We start from the raw sequence: 21,450 nt of genomic DNA on the forward strand, positions 1-21,450 counted from the left end.
TCTGAGTTCAGCCTTGACTCTGAGCCTTGCTCTGCCCACAGGTGGTCCCACGAATACCAGGAGGCCACCATCGAGAAGATCATCCGCTTCCTGCAGGGCCGCTCATCCCGGGATTCCTCAGCTGGCTCTGACAACAGTCTAGAATGTGGCGCCTCCTTGGGCCAAAGCTAGACCCTCTTCCTCTCAGCCTTGTTCCCCTTGCCCCCCGCCTCCATTAGTCCCTGATCCTCCCAAACTCCCCCTCATGAACGAGCTGGAACCTTGACTCTTGGGATGGGTGTGGGGGAGCCCCCAGTGATGGATCCACATCTTGGGACAGGGGACTGATGAATTACTCTTCCTCTACCCCACTACACCCTTTATAGCAATGACTTTGGGCTGGGAACAAGTCAATCATAAAGGCAACAGGGAAGATGAGATCTCTCCCTTCCAGAACCTCAGTGAAGAGCTGGGAGAGCTCCAGATGCTCTTCCTCAGTCTCCATTAGTTGCTAATAATGCACCCTCACACCCCAAAAGGACTAGGAGGGAAACAGTGAGGTTTCTGTTCTTGTGTCCCAGTGGGCTCAACTTAGCTCACTTAGGAGCTTGGGCCGTCATCCGAAGCCATCGCCTCCCCCTGACTCAGGGCTTCTCTAAGGGCCCCAGCGGGCACCAAGCTCTGGGTATCACCAGGTGGGTATGAGTGCCCTCTAATGGGAGAGTGAGGAAAGGCAGCTACTTGTCCTTGTATTTATTTCTGTCATTCTGTTGCAAGAGCGATAGGTGTGTAATTCCCCCACTTGCCCCAGTTAGCAAATCAAAGGTGGGAAAACTGGGACTCACCTGGACTAGAGCAAAATCTGAAAGGAGGCCCTGGAGAGTGACTCAGTAACTCGTCTCCACCACTTAGGCCCGACTTCTTCCAATGCTTCCTCTCTCCTACCTCCTTTCTCGTACTGTAATGGGCACTTCACCTCTCAACCCTGTGGCCTTTTTAAATAACCGCTCTGTGCTCTTAAAGCTCCCCTCCCCAATTTCTGGGCCCCTCACACACTCCCTGTGGAATATCTTGGTGAGTCCAGTTTCTAATTACCGAGCATCAGGCTGGGGTATGTAAGGCCATTCCTGGATTCAGTATTAATTCCCAGTTCTCAGGAAGGGGAGTTTGAGAAGGAAACCCAACACTCCCAGAGGCAGAGTAGGCTCAGGGGCCGCCATTGCTCCAGCTGGGGCAGGGTATAGCAAAAGATAGTACCCTCCAGGAGGGCAGAGAAGCCATTTTTACTAGAACCTCCAGCTCTAAGCCAATTAATCGGCAAGCATTTATCAAGTGCCCGGTGCTATGCTAGCATTGTGGATGCAAAGACCAAAAAAAAAAGAAAAGAAAAGAAAAAGAAAAAAGAAAAGAAACATTTCCTGACTTCAAGAAGCTTAGAGACCTTTGGCTGTCTCCTCCCCATAATGGGTCATAACATGATTGGGTTAGAAGGATCCTGAAACTCTTGCTCTAGCCCCTTCATTTTGTTTTTTACTTAATTGTTTTCATTAACTAGCACTTATTTTTCCCTCCTACTCCCACCTCCATTGGGAAAAAAAACCCCAAAACCATTGTTTTTTTCAACACCAAATCCTTGTAAAAAATATATATATATATATATATATATATATATATATATATATATATATAGTCAGGGTAGCCAGGTGGCGCAGTGGATAGAGCACCAGCTCTGAAGTCAGGAGGACCTGAGTTCAGACACTTAACATTTCCTAGCTGGGTGACCCTGGACAAATCACTTACCCCAATTGCCTCAGCAAAGAAAAGAAAAAAAAAAAAAAAAAAAAATATATATATATATATATATATATATATATATATATATATATATATGTAGTCAAGTGAAACAAACCTCCCTATTCCCTTCATTTTATAGATAAGGAAACTAAAAGTCACATATTTAGCAAGGGGCTGACCCTGGAAGACTGAGTTTATTTGTATCCTCAGCGCTTGGTATAGTAAGCACTTAATAAATGCCTGTTGACTGGCTGACTGGGGATCCTGGGCTATCTCCACTGAACGCATCTGTCTGCTAGCTGCAGATATCTGTGCTCTTGAGAGCCCTCACCCAATCAAGGCTGCTCCTCCACTTCTAATCTAGTAACTCAGGAGGTTCTGAGCTCCTTTCCTCTCCCTCCCCTCCTTCCTATGTCCCTTCAGGCCATGTTTCTCCACACCCAGGTCTGGCCATCTGTAACAGGAAAGGGAAGGAAGTCTTCCCAGCACAATAGCCTTGAACCTCCTGTAGCTGCTGGGAAAGCCAGTGACTCATTATCGGCCAAGAGCAGGGTCCTAAAGCTGGAACTGAGTGTGTGTGAAATGGACTTCTGGCGCAGTAAGTTACGGTTTCTCGGGCCCAGCAAGAGACAGTGGTCATCATGTGTTAACATGCAATTTTAACAATTTTGACTCCTGACAGATATTAACTGGCTGGCCATGACCCTTGCCTGGCCAGTTACAAATTGCTACTTGGCAACTAGATAGCTGAGATCCTCAATTTCCTCTCCCCCGCCCTTAATATTATATGGGCATATATACAGTCAAAAAATATATATATATACAACCTGGTTCACTCAAGCAGGAAATAAGAGCTGGGCAGCATTTGAGTTTGGAGTGATTGCTCTGTCCTTTCCATTAAAGTTCTGGTGACACAGGCTTAACAAGGTGGTGACAGCAGGTGATAGTGCAGCAGACCTAGGAATCCATGGACAAACACTTATCCTGAGCCCTCCCCTGAAAGCACTCTGGCAACTTGCTGAGATTATTTTGAATTCTTCAACTGGTCAAAAGCATTCTCTATCTCTCTGTCTCTTTTTGTCTTTATCTCTATCAGTCTCTGTCTCTCTTGTCTTTTTTTTCTGTTTCTCTGACTTATGTCATTCTTTCTCTGTCTCTCTTTCTCTGTCTCTCTGTCTCTTTCTCTCTCTGTCTCTCTGTCTCTGTCTCTGTCTCTCTCTCTCTCTCTCTGTCTCTGTCTCTCTGTCTGTCTCTGTCTCTCTCTTTGTCTCTCTGTTTCTCTGTCATTCTTTCTCTCTCTGTATCTGTTTTGCTCTGTTTCTCTCTCTTTTTATCTGTCTCTGTTTTTGTCTGTCAGTCTGTGTCAGTCTCTGTCTGTCTCTCTGTTTCTCTGACTCTGTGTCATTCTTTCTCTCTCTGTCTCCATCTCTATCTCTGTTTCGCTGTGTTTCTCTGGTCCTCTGTCTCTGTCTCTCTGTTTTTCAGTCTCTCTGACTTGGCACAAGAATATTAGGATCACCACTCCGGGTTTTAACTGTGTCCAGATGAAGGTGTTGAGTTGTCCAACTCATTTAGGGTTTTCCTGACAAAGGTCCTGAAGTGGTTTATCAGTTCCTTCTCCAGCTCATTTTGCAGTTGAAAAGCAGGCAAACAGGGTAAAGTGACTTGCCCAATTATAGGAAGTATCTGAAGCCAGATCCAGTACATGACCTAGTTAAGCCCAAGAACTCTGGGATTCTTGTTGTCCAGAATGGTAGATATGCTTGCACAGTCTCCATCAGTAATTTGGGGACTCAAAGGGTCCTGGGAAAGGATTCCCTCTGGCCTCAGAGACAATGAAAGCAGCCTCTCCTCCCAAAGTTGCAGAATTGAACCTTGCAATTTCTCCATATCTCTACTCCTCTCCACTAATGAAAAACTATTCATCTCCTCCAAATAACACTGTTGACCTAATCTTCAGCCCCCTAAGTGTTCACTTCTCCTGTTCAAGTCACTTTGGTCACCATCTAGACACCCCTCTCTTGCCTGGACCTCCTTTTCCCATTCCCTGAGCGCTTTCCCTGGAAAAACAGAGTCGAGGTAAAGTTAACTAGTCCACTGAGGGCCGGATGAACTTATGGGATTAAAGGCAACTGTCATATCCAGGGTCAGTGAAGCTGGAGGGAATGAGAGATGGGGTTCAAGTCCACGAGCCAGAGCTATCTGGACCATTGGCAATGGGGGCAGCCAGTGAACAGGTCCTTCTCGTCCAAACCCAACCCCTGCTGGGGGGTACACAAACTGCTGATCTGGGCCACTGCTGCTGCAGCCGCCAGCTGGGAGGGAACTTTGATCTGCTCACCTTTGGACCAAGCACTAGCATGGGAGGTATCTGTCCCTGAGAGGCAGGGCTCAGGAACTGGCCTTTACTCTTCACAAACTGGGTATTTGGACTTGGATGTTTGATTCCTGCTCAAATGACATTGGTAAGAATCCAGGATCATCATGGTAACCCAGGCTCCAGGCTATGAGTCAGCAGCCCTGGAAGACTAAGAGCAAACTGAAGAAATATAGTGGAGAGTCCAATGAGGTCCCGCTTCAACCTCCATGTCCTTTCTCTAGTCACCCTCAAAGCATGGTTAGAGTCAAGGAAAACCCTTGATCCTGGTTGTTGCCTAGCCCAGGATGACCTCGGCTCTCAGCCTCAAGCAAAGGGCTGTGGCCAGAATTCCAGGAATGAAGACCAGAGCAGAAGCAGCACCCAGCAGAGGGAGGAGAGCTTTCCTGTCTTGGATCTTACCAACATTAGACTCCATTATGATTCTCAGATTAAGCGGAGACTAAATAAAGAATCTGGGGGAAGGGGTTCCCTGGACAAAACACAATAGCAGAAACCTCAAATCTAGCTGAGGGTCCTAGAAAGTCCTATTGTCTCCCTCCTTGTATACATGGATAAGCTGGCTGCAAATGGGAGCCCCTTGTTACACTGCCTGAATCTTAGCCAGAGCTGGAATCTTTCATGGGAAGTCAGCAGGATCTTTTAAGTTCATTCTTCCACAGTCTTCCATAAACCATGAAGTAGAGGTCCCTTTCTTAGACGGAGCAAATCAAGCTTCAGAGAAAGCAAGGAAACTATGACTCTCTCCTCTTCCTTGAGAGATTGAGGGGAGACACGACGTAAAAGTCCAAGTGCTGAACCTGAAGTCAAGAAAACTTGGGGCCAAATCCTGACTCTGAAACTTAGCTGTGTGACCCTGAATAAGTCACTTAAGTCTCAGTTTTCTCATCTGTAAAATGGAGTTTGACAAGGAGTTCTAAATTTATGATCTCAGGAATACTTAGCTCATTACTAACCTGAGACCTCCAGCAACCATGGAGAAAGGAGGAATGGAAGGCTGGGTTAAAAGTTCGAAGTTAATTCCATAGCCCATCGTCATTCAAGGGCCTGGATTGGTACAATGACTCCAAAGAGTGATAGCACAGGGACACAAAGGTGACCTCCCTTCACTGGATGACCCCTGATCTGGGATGTTGTAGAGGTCAGATAAAGAAAAACTTCAATATCAACCCCAAGATGCCCAAGAGACAAATGAAGAAGGGAGTTGGTAGGAAAGAGAGGATCGACTTCAAGGCATCACACTTGGAGACTGTGGGCTCATATTTTTTTCCAATAAGCTGCTACCCTCTGATCTCTGAATAGCAGTTTACAATAGTGACTGGACACCCATTGTTGGTCGGGTGGGGAGGGGGTTCCCACACTGGGTTGGTAATGGTATACTCAAGCAGGGTTACTAGAGCAAATGATAATAAATCAGCAATTTATTGATTGGCTGGGACCGAGCAAAGCCCTGGGTGCCCACAGGGCACATTTAAGAATCAGGCATCTGTTCAGACAGCTTTGTTCTCCATCCAAAATCATTGCCCTCCCAACTTAGGTCCTTGTCCAACTGGTCACCATCCTGCTCAGTATTAAACATTGACCGAATACCCACAGAGTACATGATCCTGGACCGAGCATGTTATGGGGTAAATGGGGTTCTGGTTAGACATGGTATCTGCCTATTGAGAGGTCAACTGAACTAGTTACAGAAAGAGAGGAGATTTCTGAATTCCAAGGAGGCAGCCAGCCCTGGAGTTCCTGAAGATTCTCCCCTGTTCAGGTTGCTTTCATTCACCTGCTCTGGGGCCATAGGATCCCAGGATAAAAAGCCATCAAAATATCAAATAGTACTTTCAATTCCTCTAAAAGCCATAATATAAAGGGCATTGAAAACAGCCTCTCCCAGGTTAAGCCTAAATATCTCCCTTAACAGCCTATGTTGGTGAATGAATAAAAAGCATCTGTTAAGCAATAATGTGTCAAGCACTGGGGGTACATATTCAAGGGGCAAGATTAGGGATTAGAACCTAAAGCTCCTGAACCCTCAATGCGGTTTTTCCATTACATCACACTGGCCACCAATCCCTCTTAATGTTCCAAGGATTTCTAATTTCAATTATGTAAGGCAGCCCATCCACATCCTCCATGAGTCTTATCCATGTCCTCCCATCAATCCTCCACAAAGGATCTACCAATATGTTAGCGGCCTCCACTAGGGCTATCCATAGCTATGGGTACCTATATAGCTCTGGGCTTGTCCTGTCATTTCCCACTTTTGTCACACCTTTCCCAACCACACATTGAATGAATGCTATCTGTTATAAAAGTCCCTGCCCGCAAGTCATTACTAATAAATGCATGTTGATTGATTCATCAGTTGGTGAACTGTTATGGCCTACTCATTCTCCACACACACACACACACACACACACACACACACACACACACACGTCTCTCCACTGCATTTTGATTCACCTGCGAGTTCAGTTATTCTAAGACTGGAGAGTCCCCATGACTTATGACCAGAAGTTGACTGGCTTGTACCAGTATTTACAAAACAAAACTTGGTTTTTTGTGCATATGACAGGGACAAAAACTTTGTGGAGCCTATCTCCCTGTTCTAAACCTCAACTAATATTCATATTCAGAGGATCACTGCAAATGTCCTCTCTCATCAGTTGTTAAAAATACAAATATGATGTGAGGGGAGGAAGCAAAAAACATATAGTAAAGATTAAGATACAGCTGGAAAGGCTGAGATAAGAAATTGCTATTGGAGACATGGGCACTAGATGACACTATAGTGCATAGAGTTCCTGGCCTGGAGTAGAGAGATTCATCTTTCTGAGTTCAAATCTAGCTTCAGACACTTATTAACAAGGATACCCTGTACAAGTTATTTAATTCTGTTTGCCTCAGTTTCCTCAGCTGGAAAATGAACTGGATAAGGACATGGCAATATCTTTGCCAAGAAAATCTCAAATGCAATCACAAAGTTGGACGTAACTGAAAAATGAACCACAAATGGAGACATATGGTAGCACAAAGGCATTGGGCACCTGGGGAAGAAGAGGGACAACACAGAAGTAACAAAGGAGATGTGTAGAGTGCTTTTCAAACTTTAAAAGTGTTATATCTATGTTAGCTATTATTTATTATTCAAAGGGATCCTCAAGTGGGAGGAAGAGAACACTATAAAATGGAAGGGGCCAGACTAGTTAGCTTCTAATGGACATTCCAACTCTTAATATCTGATTGTTCGATAGGAGAGGTTGGGGAGAAGAAAGAAATGATTGTTGTTGAAGAAAGAAATTATTAATATTATGATTATACTCTTGTGTTTCAGAATCAATTCTCTTAGAAAAATTTTATTTAATCTTACATTTTCTATTTGAAATCTTAAATTTTATTTAATCTTACATGAACCTCACATCCAAGCATTTCTACCAAACTGGCATAGGATCCCAAGCACTCTGACATCACTCTATCCCAGAATAATTTCAGATTATATTTAAAGGAATGTTGAAATAGAAAATCACAATATGAAAAAGTGTGGTTTAGGTAAAAATTCTAGAATAGTTGAATTAGTGAGTCAAGATGCTAGTCTTATTGCCTCCTTGGTCTACTCCCTTCATGGAATTCATAGGTCTCCTCTCAGAGATCCACAGGAAGAATCTTATCAGAATGAGAAAAGAGAAGTTGCTATTCTTTCAGAGGAATTGTTCCCTGTATTTCCCTTCAAGGACAGATAAGGCAATGATCATTGATCACAATAAGTTTAGTTATGATTTTGGGGCATCAGTAGTGGACATGGCACTGGGCTTGGAATCAAATCTACCCTCAGGCACTTACTAGCTGTATGTGCCTCAGTTTCCTCCCTTGTAAAATGAGTGGAAGAAATGGAAAAGATAGTGGAAAACTCCACTATCTTTGAATAGCCCCAAGAAATCCCCAAATGGGGTCCTGGAGGGTCAGATGCAATAACTGAATCTTGATCCATTTCCCTCAGAAAGGCTTTTGTTCTACCCACTTTCCTAAAGAGACAAGTTTACAGAGGATTTTTTTGGTTAGAGAAATGCTATTTTTCAATGTTTCTAATTTTGTTAAAAAGGAGGGGATTTCCCTCCACAATTTTGTCCTAGACTAATTTGGCTATAGCTAACCAACTGGTCTGACCACCTTTCTTCTGAGGACAGAAAGATTGAGGGTAAAGCCTGTGGGGTAGAAGTCCACACTTCTCCAGCCGTCAAGCAGTCCTGCCCTCTGCTCTCATTTGCTGAAGCAGCAATCAGAAGCTCCACCTCTTCTTCTGGTAGGTCTCAGAGTGGGCTAGGGGGCTTCAGTAGAGTGTTTCCTGGTATTCAGGTCGAGGGTCAGAGATTTCCAGCACTCTGTGAGAACAGAAGGAAGTGGTTCAGGCCTGATCCGGGCAACCTAAACCACCCTCTGGAAGAACTTAACACAACCCTGGGTCTGTCGTAAGGCCCACCCCTTGGGGACAAAGGGGAATAGTGTCCAGGCAGCAAAGGGAGTTAATGAAGCCAGTCTGCTTAAAATCAAGGTTAGCAAAAATAAAGCGCTTCCAGCTTCTGCCAGAATGCTTGTTATCACAATCTCTTTAATTGGCAAAGGGGAATAGCTAATGAAGCAGAAAGAGGAAGAAAAGAGGGGAAGTAACCAAAACATGAAAACTCAAATAAGAAAAGTTCGTTTCAAAAAAATAAATAAATAAATAAAAAAGAAAAAAAGAAAAAGAAAAGTTCATTTCTTCCCTACTTCAAGGACATCATTCCTTGGTGTGGGCAGTCCCTTCACTGAAGCTGATCACAACCCCTTTAATAACTTGTGAGAGGGTTCCAATGGCCTTGTGATGGGAGAGAGCCATCTGCATTCAGAGGAGGATTGTTGTGGGGATTAAGTGTGGATTGCAACATAGAACAATAACTTTTTTGTTGTTGTTCTATGCTTGCATTTTGTTTCCTTTTTCCTTTTTGATCTGATTTTTCTTGTGCAGCATAAATATAAAAAACTTTATTAAAAAAAAAAAAAAAGACTCATGAGAGGGACAAGCTTAGTTATTCTGGCAACCCAAATAACAGGCCCATAGTTTATGGTTGAATCTGCACTGCAAAGTCTTTCCATCTCAGGAAGATATTTAAGACCTTGGGTTCTCCCCACAAGGCCTTCAAAAACCCTGGGCCATCTCTGACCACCATCAGATGGTTCCCCTTTGTTCACAGGGGATATACAATGGACAGAGTACTGGGCATGGAATCAGGAAATCTTGAGTTCAAATGTGACCTCAGATGCTTTTACTAACTGTGTCATCTTAGGCAAGTCACTTAACCCTAAGCCTTATACGGGGTGAAACAGGTTTAGAAACTTGTACAAGGAGGGAATCATCAGTCTCCACTATGGATTGTTAGTGGACGTTGGCCCCCAGAGTAAACAGGAGGCCACCAGCTGTGCCCAACCTTAGAAGAGGCACCTTCTCTAGAGAACAAAGGTGCCCAAAACGGTAGGGAATCCTAGATCACAGGATCGAACATTCAGAGTGAGAAGGGTCTCAGGGGCAATTTTTATACATAAGAAAGTTGAGACCCAAAGGAAAGTGACTTGCCTGAGTTCACACATTTAATAAGTACATGAGATGGGGATTTGAATTCAGGACTTCCTGACTCAAAGCCCATGCTCTCAGGCCTTGGATAGGTCAGAGAGAGAATGGTTTGGTGAGTCAGTGCCAAGCAGACTTCCTGTTTCAGCCAAGGGTGATGGAATCAGGACTGTAAGAAAAGACCCAAAGGAAACCTCTCCTCACACCAGTCAAATTCAAAGAAAGGGAAAACTGCTTTACCCAATCAGAATGGCTGGGATGAGAAGAACAAAGGCTCCCAGGAGAAAGGGAAAGCCCTTCATAAAGTTCAGGGTGGCTGGATAGAGGGAGTTGAAGATTCCTGTGGCAGATAGCATGGCGATTCCACTCACACAGGCAATGCACGAGAAGAGAGCACCTGGGGTGAGGAAGAAGTAAAAGAATTAGAGAAAGAGGTCATCATAGAATATCGGAGATGGATGCTTAAAGCAGGAATTGCTTCTATGGCATTCCTGACAGCCAGTCCTCTGGCTTTTATCTGAACACTTCCAGCAAAGGGAAGATCATTCTCATTGGGGCAGCCCCTTCTATTACTGGTCAACTGGGATACTGAGTACTTTCTTAGTTGAGTTAAAATTTGCCCTTTCTAATGCCTATCCACCTGTCTTAAAGCAACCCCAAATAAATATACTCTCTCTCTTTATACAACAGCCCTTCCAAGATTTGAGGGCAATAACTATCAATGATCAGTGTCACTCCCCACCACTATTCATAAGAACCAACAGAAAGGCCTGGAAGACTGATTGGCTCTGCATTATTGAATGGGAAGCCTGAGAAGTGTCGCTCCAAGCCATTTCTTCAGATCAGGACCTGGAGATGGCTTTGGGTCTCTACCTTCTCAGGAGAAAACAGACAATAGCAGCTCAATTGAATTCTAACAACAATAAACTAGGAAGAACCTTTCTATCCAATGACAAGGGAGTGGATAATTATCATTCCTGATACAGCCATGAAATTAGATAGTTTTTTTTAAATATTTTTCCCAATTACATGTAAAAACGGTTTTTAACATTTGTTTTTAAAAATGTTGATTTCCAAATTATTTTCCTCTCCAAGACAATAAACAATTTGGAGATATGTTAAATATGTATGTGTACAAATGATAAATATGAAGGCAAAGAAATATAGTAAGTTCTATCCAGGGTATCCCAAAAGTCTTAGTTCAGTTTAAGACTGTTAAAGTTTAAGGTTACCCAGGACTAAGTGATAAAAAGAGAGGTGAACGAAACTTTAATCACACATATTCCCCCCCTTCTCTTTCTCTGTATAGGCATAAATAGACTTTTCTGTAAATTGATAAGCATTTTCTAACTATTATCAAGTATTATCTGTAATGGAGATAAACTAGAAGTCTTCCCAGTAAGATCAGGTGTGAAACAAAGATGCCCACTGTCACCAATAACTATTCCATATTGTATTGGAAATCCTAGCAATAACAATAAGAGAAGAAGAAGAAATAGAAGAAATCAGAAAAGCAAATGAGGTAATAAAACTATCTTTTTTTGCAGATGATATGATGATATACTTGGAAAATCCTAAAAACTCAACTGAAAAGTTAATTGAAATAATTAATAATTTCAGCAAAGTAAAAGGATATAAAGTAAACCCACATAAATCATCATCATTCTTATACATTATCAACAAGATCTTGTAGGAAAAAGCATCTAGAAATACTCCATATAAAATAACTCCAGACAGCATAAAACACTTTTGAATACATCTACCAAAACAAATCCAGGATCTTTCTGAACAAAACCATTAATAATAATAAAAAACAAACAAACAAACTTTTGTACACAAATAAAATCAGATTTAAATAAACGGAGAAACATTGTTAAAAGTGACAGTTATCAAATTAATCAAGTTAATCAAATTATCAAATTAATTAATCTATATATTCAATGTCATTCTAATTAAGTTACCAAAAAAAATTTTTACAGAGCTAGGAAAAAATAATACACAATTCATTTGGAAGAACAAAAGGTCAAGAATATCAAAGAAAGTAATGCCCAGGGGAAGGGGGGGAAGAGGAGTGGGGAAAGGGAGGTAGAAATGTAAAGAAAGGAAGTTTAGCAGTACCAGATCTTAAACTATATTATAAGGTATCTGGTACTGGCTAAGAAACAGAAAGGAAGATCAGTGGAACAGAGCAGATATATAATCCATAACAGCAAAAGAATATAGGTACTCAGTGTTTCACAAGCGTAAAGACTTAAGTTTTGAAAATATGAATTCATTATTTGCTAAAAATTGTTGGGAAAAGCTGGAACACAATATGGCAGAAATTGGACAAAGACCAATATCTTGTACCATTTAGCAAGAGAAGGTCAAAATGGATACATAACCTACATATAAAGGGAGATATTACAAGAAAATTAGAACATATTATCTATCAGACTTATGGATAGATGAACAATTTATGAACCAACAAAACATAGAGTACAGTGAGATGAAAAATAAATAATTTTGATTACATTAAACTTAAAATGTTTTGTACAAATGAAACAAAAGCAGTCAAGGTCAGAAGGAAAGCAGGAGACTGAAGAAAAAGATTTATAGATAGTTCCTCAGATAAAAGTCTCATATCTTAAATATATAAAGAATTTTGTCAAATCTATAAGAATACAAGTCCAAAGGATATGAATGGACAATTTTCCAGTGAAGAAATTGAAATAATTTATGGTCATATGAAGAAACACTCTAAATCATTATTGATTAGAGAAATGCAAATTAAAGCAACCTTGAGATATCATCTTATACCTCTCAGATTGGCTAAAGTGATAGAAGGAGAAAGCCACAAATGTTGGAGGGGATGTGGAAAAATTGGAAGTTTAATTCACTGTTGGTGTCTCTGTGAGCTGATCCAACCATTTTGGAGAAAGATTTGGAAATATGCCCAAAGAGTTATTAAATTGACCATACAATGATTTAGCCCAGGTCTTTTTCCCAAGAGGATTAGGGAAAATGGAAAAGAACTGACATATTCTAAAATATTTATAGCAGCTCTCTTTGTGGTGGCAAAGAATTGGAAATTGTGGGGATACCTATCAACTGGGGGAGGATGGCTAAACAAACTGCGAAACATGTTTATGATGGAATATTACTCTGTTATAAGAAATGATGATCTCGATTTTAGAAAAGCTGGAGAGACCTCACAAAATAACTAAGAGTGAAATGAAGAGAACCAAAAGAACATGGAATACAATATTGTAACATTGTAGGAACACTGCATACATTGTAACAACAGTACTGTTTTGAGAACAACTTTGAGCAACCAAGTCATACTGGCTGTTATAAATATGATCCTATAAAGCAGGGGTTCTCAAATTACGGCCTGCGGGGCAGATGTGGCCCACTGACGATGTTTATGTGCCCGAAGGGTTATGGCAAATGGGCTGAGGAGCAGAGACAGAGTGTGAGTTTTTGTTTTTACTATAGTCCGGCCCTCCCACAGTCTGAGGGACAGTGAACTGGCCCCTATTTAAAAAGTTTGAGGACTGCTGCTATAAAGGAAGATGCTGTTTGAATTCAGAAAGGAAATTTCTGTGATATAGGAAATGATGAGCTGGTTGATTTAGAAAAAACATGGAAAGACTTGGACATATGAAGAAAGATGCTATCCACTTTCTGAAAAAAAAGATGACAGGAGAAAATACACATAGTACAATCTTACATAAATGTGTATCAATATATATGTATATATATGTCTGTTTATAGATGTATGTATATGTGTGTTTGCCTATCTCCATATCTAATGGTAGCCTTCTTTAAGGTGGAAATAGGGAGAGGAAAGGAAAAATAAGGTGAAAAGTACACAGGAGAAAACAAAAGAAAAATAGGGAAACAAGGAAAAGCTGAATAGATTTGAAAACAATGTGTAGTATTTATTATATAGGTTTTCTTGAAATTGAATTTATTATTGTTTTGACAATTTTTGTCTCATTTTGCACTTGTGTAAAATAAAAAATTTACCAAAGCACCCCCAAAGTCTGGCTTCAGACCTACTTGCTATATGGCCCTGGCACGTCCCTTAATCTTGTTTGCCTCAGTTTCCTCATCTATAAAATAAACTGGAGAAGGAAATGGCAAACCACTCAGTATCTTTGCCATTAAAACCCTAAGGGTCAATCAGAATGACTACATAATAACAAGACTAGGTTATTATTTTCCATTGTCATGAGAGGAGACAAGCAGTCCCCAGTCCAGTTCACAGAGGAATATACAGCATAGAAGAGCCAGTTCCACCCTGGCTATAACTCACCCTGTTCTGTTTTGTGCACCAGCTTAGAGAGCTTGGCTCGGATCACCGGTGTCACTACCAAAGAGAAAGAGAGGATCCCATACCCTGGAGGAAGATCAACATCAAACATGTCAGTCACAGGGCATTAGAGAATGGTAGCCTGGCTTCCAGACACTCAACACAAGGACTGAGGTGAGAGACAAGGCAGACTGGAGGGAGGTGAACCAGCCTGGAAGCCAGGAGACCCGGGTTCAGGTCCTGCTTCTGACTGGATCCGGCTGTGACCTTGATCACTCACTCTGGGCACCTCTCTGTTTTCTAGGCAATTCCTAAAGACCAGAAGTTGCCAATAAGATCTTTCTACCTGTATTGTAGAAGTTTCCTCACTCACAAGTTCCCTAAAGCATGTTTAATCCCCATTCTAAATATCCTCCTCCTCCTCATTGCCTAGGGCTTCTCAGCCAAGGGTCTCTGCTACAGGATTCATATGCTGTCCAATAAAACTGCATGAATTCTCTTGGTAGAGGGCAGGATTCTGAAAGGATGCACTAGACTTTACTGGGCTTATTCAGGGACTTGGTGGTGACCTCCCAGCTTTCCCACACCCCTGTAGCCCTGAGTATCTAAACAGGCTCACCTGTAAACATCAGTGCTGTGGTTTTGGCCATAGAAAACACCACCATTCCCACAATATTGAAGGCGAGGCTGATTTCCGCCACCCAGCTGTCCTTCAGGCACAACTGGAAGGCCCACAGCTGCACGAGGCCTACCAGGTAGGAAAGATGCTGGGCCGCTGAGCCATAGCCAATCAGATCAGAGCCCCAGCAAAGGGGCCAGCTTAGCTCGTACACAACAGCGATGTCCCAGGTTCCAAAATGAATGGTGAGCACCAGGAAAAGGGCCAGCAAGTAGAGGGCCAGATTCTTTCTGGATTTCCCTGGGGCAGGGGCTGCAAAGAGCCGATACACTAACCGGTAATGCTGGAGTGTAAAGAGAGAAGCTTTCTGCGGCTCAGGCACTGACTCTCGGAACACAAATGCTGCATAGAGTGTGGTGGTGATGAGGATGGCCAGTGCCAGCCAGAAAGGATTGATATAGCCCTGGGCCTTGATCCAGTGACCCCCTGCAATGCTGGCCAACATGCCAGATATCCCCAGGCAGGCCTCCAACATCGCCATGCGCAAGGTGCGTGAGCTGGCGGTGCTGACATCAGCCACAGAGGCAAAGCTGGTGCCCAGAAGGGCATTATAGTCTCCTAGGAGAGCAGAAAGTAGGCGTCCCAGAGCGAGGTAGCCGACATGGAGCTCCAGGTTCACAACAAGGATGGACATGATGACCTGAAGCAAGAGACCAGAGGAGGCCAGCACCAGCAGTGGACGCCGCCCAACACGATCACTCCATGGGCCCAGGAGGGTGGCTGAGAAAAGCCCCACGAAGAAGCCACTGAGATCAATGTAGAGACTCCAGTGGGAGGTCAGGGTTTCCACTTCCTGCACAGACACAGGCCCCCTCAGTCCAGTAACCATATCCCTCCCACCTCCAAACACTCATACACAGGAGTTCCAAGCTTCCAAACAAGAAGGAATTTCTCTCCAGGGCACAGGTAGGGAGAAAATTATCAGCTAGAAAAGGGTAAAGGACATCTTATATCACCTAGCCCACTCTCTATGTTTTATAGAAAAAGAAAATGAGAACCAATTAAGAAAAATGGCTTACCTGAGATCTGAAGTAGAAAAGAGACGTAAGGAGATCTCAAGAGGAGGAGGGCGGGATGGACAAGGAAGTGTTCCTTCCAAATCTTTCCTCTACATTCCTTTTAGTTGTTTGCCATCTCCCTGATTTATATGACAATCTCCCTTTAAACCTCAACTCCAAGCTTTTTCCCACCATGATGCTGCCTCTTAGCCCTCTTTCTTCTTAGATTTCACTCCTCCCTGGCCTTATGCCTCAATCATTCTCTATTACCACAAGTCCCAACCCTGACCCTCTGTAGACATCCCCCAAGGCTAGGATCCTCAGGAATTTCTCTAATAGCCATTTGTCTGTATCAGTTGGCTCAGCCCAGGCTCCACTCCTGATCCTGTGCAGATAAACAGGAGTTTATCAGGAAAAAAATCTGGGGGTTATAGTGGACCACAATCTAAATATGAGTGTACAGTGTGATGTAGCAGCTAAGAAAGGAATTCGATTTTGTTATATTAAGATGCTAAGTTCCCTCACCTAAGAATTGAAGAGCACCCTCAAGATCATTAAGTCCACCTTGGTCATTAAACAAAGACCAGAGGTAAAGTCACATGGTCTAGATCACCTAGGTAGGAACTGCAAGAGGGGATTCAAACCTAGGTCCCCTGACTCCATAATCCCCGAGACTGCTCCACTCTGCCATGTTTCACTGGAAATGATGGTCCCTCTGAACCGTGCTCCAATGAGACCAGATGTGGAGTAAAGTACTCAGTTCTGTGGGCCACTGCTTAAAAATGATCCGAACAAGCCTGGGAAAAGCAACCAGCAAGGGGAAGGGTCTTAAGTCCACGTAGTGAGAATAATGGTTAAAAAAAGAAGGAATATTTCTTCTGAAGAGAAAACTCAGGGGAGAGGAGAGATGTCTTCAAGTGCTCAAAGGACCATTCTGCGAAAGAAGGTGTGGGCTTGCTCTCTCAGCCTCAGAGGGCAGAACCGGGTCTTGATGAAAAGAAGGTACACAGAAGGACAACTAGATGGCTCAATGAGTAGAGCAACGTGCCTGAAGTTAAGAAGACTTGAATTCAAATTCAGCCTCAGATACTTAATAGATGTTTAACATTGGACAAGCTACTTAATCTCTGTTTGCTTCAATTTCTTCAACTGTAAAATGTGGATGATAGCAGTCCTTACCTTCCATGGTTCTTGGAGGATCAAAGTGCTATATACGTGCTAATTATTATTAATATTACTAATTATAATTAGAGGTCAGAGCCCCATTTGTTGGGCATATCCTGGGGGGTTACAATCATAAAGAAGATTCCTTTCTTCATAGGGGCAGGACTAGATGGCTGCTGAGGTGAGTCCCTTCCAACTTTCAGATTCCATGACTCTAAAACTGCAATCTGGGAAAGAAATGTGCTCAGTCACACAAGCAGGAATTCAGAGCAGGAAACATTTCCTGTTTGGTTTACGTTCTACTAAAGCAGTGATGCCCTTTGGGATTATCAACCTCATTGGGCAAATAAAGAAGAATGGGTTCAGAGAGATAAAGTTACTTGTCCATGGCCAAATAACCAATGAGTGTCAGAGGCAGGATTAGAGTGATCCTGACCCCAAATACTGCCACTTATTATAAAATCACCTTGAGTTTGGTGTCAAAGGTTGGCTGAGCCATTTACTTACTAGAAGTCTCCTTACCTCTCTCTCTCTCTCTCTCTCCCTCTCTGGGTCTTTAAATATAAATATACATAAATGTTTAATGATACAAATGAGACAGACTAGATGACCTTAAGGAATCTTTCAGTTCTAGATCTGATGCTAGGAGTCTTTCCTTTTCCAGGACCCTTTACAGTTCGCCTTAAGTGACCCACTAAGTCCTCTCCCTTCAGATTCAGTGCCTAATCCCACCCTGCAAACTCAGTTCGGGATTCCTCACCCTTTGGATATCCAAAACCTTACAAAAATGAATGTTGAAAACTCTTTACATGTAATTGAGAAAAATTAAATTGTTTTTATTAATGAAACTCAAACTGTCTCCTAGACCAAGCCTCCCCCTCCTCAGACCCTCCCATCGTTCTCTTGAGCTCCGCCCCTCGCTGGCTTCTCTCCAGGCCCCTCCCTTTGCACCACTTTCCTCAGTTCCCCCCCTAGGCCCCTTCCCCAGTTAATCGGGCGGGGGCTAGTTTTTCTCACAGCGCACCCGCACTCTTCCCGCCGCTGTCCGGCTCCACGCACCAGCCTCCGTCTCTGGGCATTTTCTCGGCTGTCTCCGCTGCCGGCGGCTCTCGCTCCTCACCCCGGCCTCCCTCCCGCCTCCCGCACTCAGCTTTCCCAAGCCCTCCTCATTCTAACGCCCGCCTTTCCTCCGTTATCTCCTTTAAGCGTCCATCCTAATTCCTATGTTGCTGCCCCAGAAAACTACGCGCTCCCTCAGGTCTTTTGCCTTATTTCTATCCGAGCATAGCGCCCGGCACGCGGCAGACCTCCGATAAATGTTTATTAATTAACCGACTGGCTCCCAGACCGATCCACCTCCGGGACAGCTCAGGCCCCGCCCCCTCTGGAAAGTTCCCCTCCGAGCCCCGCCCCTGCCCGGGCCCGCCCCCACTTCTCAGCTCCGGCTTCCGAGCGGGGTCCCGGCGCGTACCTGCTGCTTGGGGTCCTCCGTGTGGTTGCAGCCGCCCCCGCGGCTGGTGCCGTTGTAGCCCACCTCCGCGCCCAGCCGGTGCCACAGGTACTGGGTGGTGAGCGGCCGCTGCAGCGCCAGCGAGAAGTTGGCCAAGAAGACGACCAGCTCCACGGGGCCCCAGCCCCGCCAGACTCGGGCCCGGCTCGCGCTCCCGCTCTCCGCCGGCTCTGCCCGGGCCTCAGCGGCGCGCGCCCCGGGCTCCCCGGCACTCGGCGCGTCCATGGTGCTCGCGCGCTCGCCACCGCGTCCCGCTCCCGGACCGCGGACAGCTCGGCGCGCGCTCGGCGGGCCGCACCACTGTGAGCCGCGCGTCCGGCGGCTCCGTGTCCGGTCCCGAGCCTTAAAGCCCCAGGCCCAGCGCGGCTGCGCGCATGTGTCAGGGGGCGGGGCCTCCCAGACCCCTGACCGCATCGCGCCTCGGGCTTTTCGGGAAGGCGACGGAAAACCGTTACCTTTCCCTGAGCAGAAGATCCGGAGAAGCTGAGCGGTTCGCACGCCCACGGTGCAGAGTAATGGAGAGCGCCTTACTAGGCCCGGGCCCCGGGTGCGAATTCTGATACTGCCCTGGTACCTTGTGTGACCTCGTGACCCGTGCTTGTCTCCGGCCTCAGTGTCCTTCATCTGAACGTGGAAGGGACGCCCTGGATTCCCCGGGATATTTTTTTTTTTCATTTTTTCATTTTCTGAACTTTTAAACCCCAAATAAAGTTAGCATCTGTACACCAGAAGGTGACTGAGACATGAAACGGCAGGTTGCTTTTTAAAAGAATATCAAACTCAGCGATTACTTCTAGTCTGTCACATTCTCATTATTTTTATTTTGGAGGGGCGTTCCCTAACCCCACCACTTCCGACTTCCCCCCTGAGTTTAAAAACACATTGGAGATGGGGAAAGAAGGATTCTACAGTGAAAAAAAACCGGCTGGACTCTAAGGCCTTGGGTGCAAATATTGCCCTTAATGCTTATGACTTTTGGGGTTTTTTGGGGGGGTTGTTTGTCTTGTTTTTTTATAGCTTTTTATTTACCAGATATCTGCATGGGTAATTTTACAGCATTGACAATTGCCAAACCTTTTGTTCTAATTTTTCCCATCTCCCCCACCCCTCCCCTTGATGTGGGGGTTGACCAAACATGTTAAATATGTTAAAGTATAAATTAAATACAATATATGTATACATGGACTTATGACTTTTGTGATCTGGAGCAGGTCCCTCAATCTCCCTCTACCTCAGTTTCCTCATCTGTAATAAAACCTCTTCCGGAGTCCCTTCCCGCTCTAGAACTATGCACAGAAAAGGCCAAACTACAGGAACGAGGGGAATTCTGGGTAAAGTCCATCAGCTCGCGAGGGGACCCTCCGTCAGAAAGTTATTGTTGTTCAGTCATGCCCAGTTTGAAGTTTTCTTGGCAAAGATACTGAAGTTTTCTTGGCAACTTCCTTTCCAATTCTTTCTGGAAAACAAGAATTCCCGATTTCAGGCCTGTGCTTTTTCCTCTGTGTCACCTAACTACCCTAAGTTCAAATTTCCCTCAGACCACTGTCATTCTGGGTATGTCAGCCTCTCTCTGTCTTAGTTTCTTCCTCTCTAAAATGAGGATTAAAAATAGCAGGATTGTTGTGAGAATCAAATGAAGTAATATATACAAAGGTCTTTCTCAGAGAAAAGGCAAAGAATGAGTACTGAAGTGACAGAAGACATGGGCTCTGCCATTGACTGCTATGTGACCATAAGCAACTTGCTTCCCCTATCTGACCCCTGTACTCTAAAATGAAGAGGCCATATTGGATGACCTAAGTCCTTTTAATCGATTGACATTCTATGATCCTGTGATCTCAGAAATAGTCAGTAAACAAGGTAGCATGATAGCGTGACCACAGGAGAATTTGAGCTTCCATTGTCCAGCCTTATCATAATAATTATATTTATACAACTTACTCACTGCTTACAAAGCACTCTCCTCCCAACAACGCCATGAGGTAAGTAGTTCACTGAGGCAGCCTGGCATCGATCAGGCGAGGAATCGTAGAATAGCAGGAAGGAGATGGGGTTCTAGGCCTGGGTTTGCTAGTGAATATCTCGATGACCCTGAACTCGTCCCTTCAATGCAGTTCAACAAACAGTAAGCACCCACTCTTCAAGATACCACTAGGCAGATCTGGTAGTGCATAAATGTAATAGAGTATTACTACTGGGCCTATATCCCAAAGAAATACTAAAGAGCGGAAAGGGACCTGTATGTGCCAAAATGTTTGTGGCAGCTCTTTTTGTTGTAGCTAGAAACTGGAAGATGAATGGATGTCCATCAGTTGGAGAATGGTTGGGTAAATTGTGGTATATGAAGGTTATGGAATATTATTGCTCTGTAAGAAATGACCAGCAGGAGGAATACAGAGAGGCTTGGAGAGACTTACATCAACTGATGCTGAGTGAAATGAGCAGAACCAGAAGATCGCTGTGCACTTCAACAGTGATACTGTATGAGGATGTATTCTGATGGAAGTGGAAATCTTCAACATAAAGAAGATCCAACTCACTTCCAGTTGATCAATGATGAACAGAAACAACTACACCCAGAGAAGGAACACTGGGAAGCGAATGTAAATTGTTAGCACTAATATCTGTCTGCCCAGGTTACTTACACCTTCGGAATCTAATGCTTATTGTGCAACAAGAAAATGGTATTTACACACATGTATTGTATCTAGGTTATATTGTAACACATGTAAAATGTATGGGATTGCCTGTCATCGGGGGGAGAAAGTAAAGGGAGGGGGGGATAATTTGAAAAATGAATACAAGGGATAAAATAAATAAATAAATAAATAAATGTAATAGAGTATTATTGCACCATAAGAAATAATGAATGTGAAAGATATAGAGAAACATGGAGAAATCTGTATGAACCGATGCAGAGTGAAGTCAGCAGAACCAAGAAAACAATAGACACAACTGCAATAATGGAAATGGAAAGAATAACAATGAGAAAAAAACTAACTGAATCCAGTGGGATTATAATAATCCAGCTTGACCCCAGAGAAGAGAGATGAAAA

The 21,450-nt window shown here is 43.8% G+C and overlaps 2 protein-coding genes across 3 annotated transcripts in view; one reads left to right on the top strand and one right to left on the bottom strand.

The window, feature by feature from the left end:
• The window catches only part of SARM1 (sterile alpha and TIR motif containing 1), a 28,243-nt gene extending 21,735 nt beyond the window's left edge, over positions 1-6,508 (top strand). Inside the window, exon 9 of the mRNA XM_074263690.1 lies at positions 42-6,508. Within this exon, the coding sequence (XP_074119791.1) occupies positions 42-171 (130 nt within the window). The 3' untranslated portion in view covers positions 172-6,508. The remainder of the gene's footprint in view (positions 1-41) is intronic.
• Positions 6,509-7,515: 1,007 nt separating this feature from the next.
• On the bottom strand, positions 7,516-18,742 carry SLC46A1 (solute carrier family 46 member 1). 2 transcript variants are annotated; one of them, XM_074263691.1, is made up of 5 exons: positions 18,356-18,742; positions 14,663-15,515; positions 14,047-14,130; positions 9,987-10,143; positions 7,516-8,523 (listed from the first exon to the last, which is right to left on the bottom strand). In XM_074263691.1, the coding sequence occupies exons 1-5, from the start codon at positions 18,617-18,619 to the stop codon at positions 8,472-8,474; spliced, it is 1,410 nt and encodes a 469-aa protein (XP_074119792.1). In that variant the 5' UTR covers positions 18,620-18,742; the 3' UTR covers positions 7,516-8,471. The 2 variants fall into 2 exon arrangements, with proteins under 2 accessions (XP_074119792.1, XP_074119793.1); XM_074263692.1 differs by having other exon boundaries at positions 14,663-17,111; positions 18,356-18,491.
• Positions 18,743-21,450: the final 2,708 nt, after the last annotated feature.

This window comes from Sminthopsis crassicaudata, chromosome 4, assembly GCF_048593235.1.
Source record: "Sminthopsis crassicaudata isolate SCR6 chromosome 4, ASM4859323v1, whole genome shotgun sequence".
NCBI classification, from domain to species: Eukaryota; Metazoa; Chordata; class Mammalia; order Dasyuromorphia; family Dasyuridae; genus Sminthopsis; species Sminthopsis crassicaudata.

Coding starts and splice junctions, on each gene's coding strand:
- SLC46A1 (XM_074263691.1), bottom strand. CDS start 18,619: ATGGACGCGCCGAGTGCCGGGGAGCCCGGGGCGCGCGCCGCTGAGGCC. Junction 10,144..14,046: donor GGTGCACAAAACAGAACAGG/GTGAGTTATAGC, acceptor TCCTCACCCCAG/GTGCTCTCTTCTCGTGCATT. Junction 8,524..9,986: donor ATCCCAGCCATTCTGATTGG/GTAAAGCAGTTT, acceptor CTGTTCTCACAG/AGTGCTGGAAATCTCTGACC.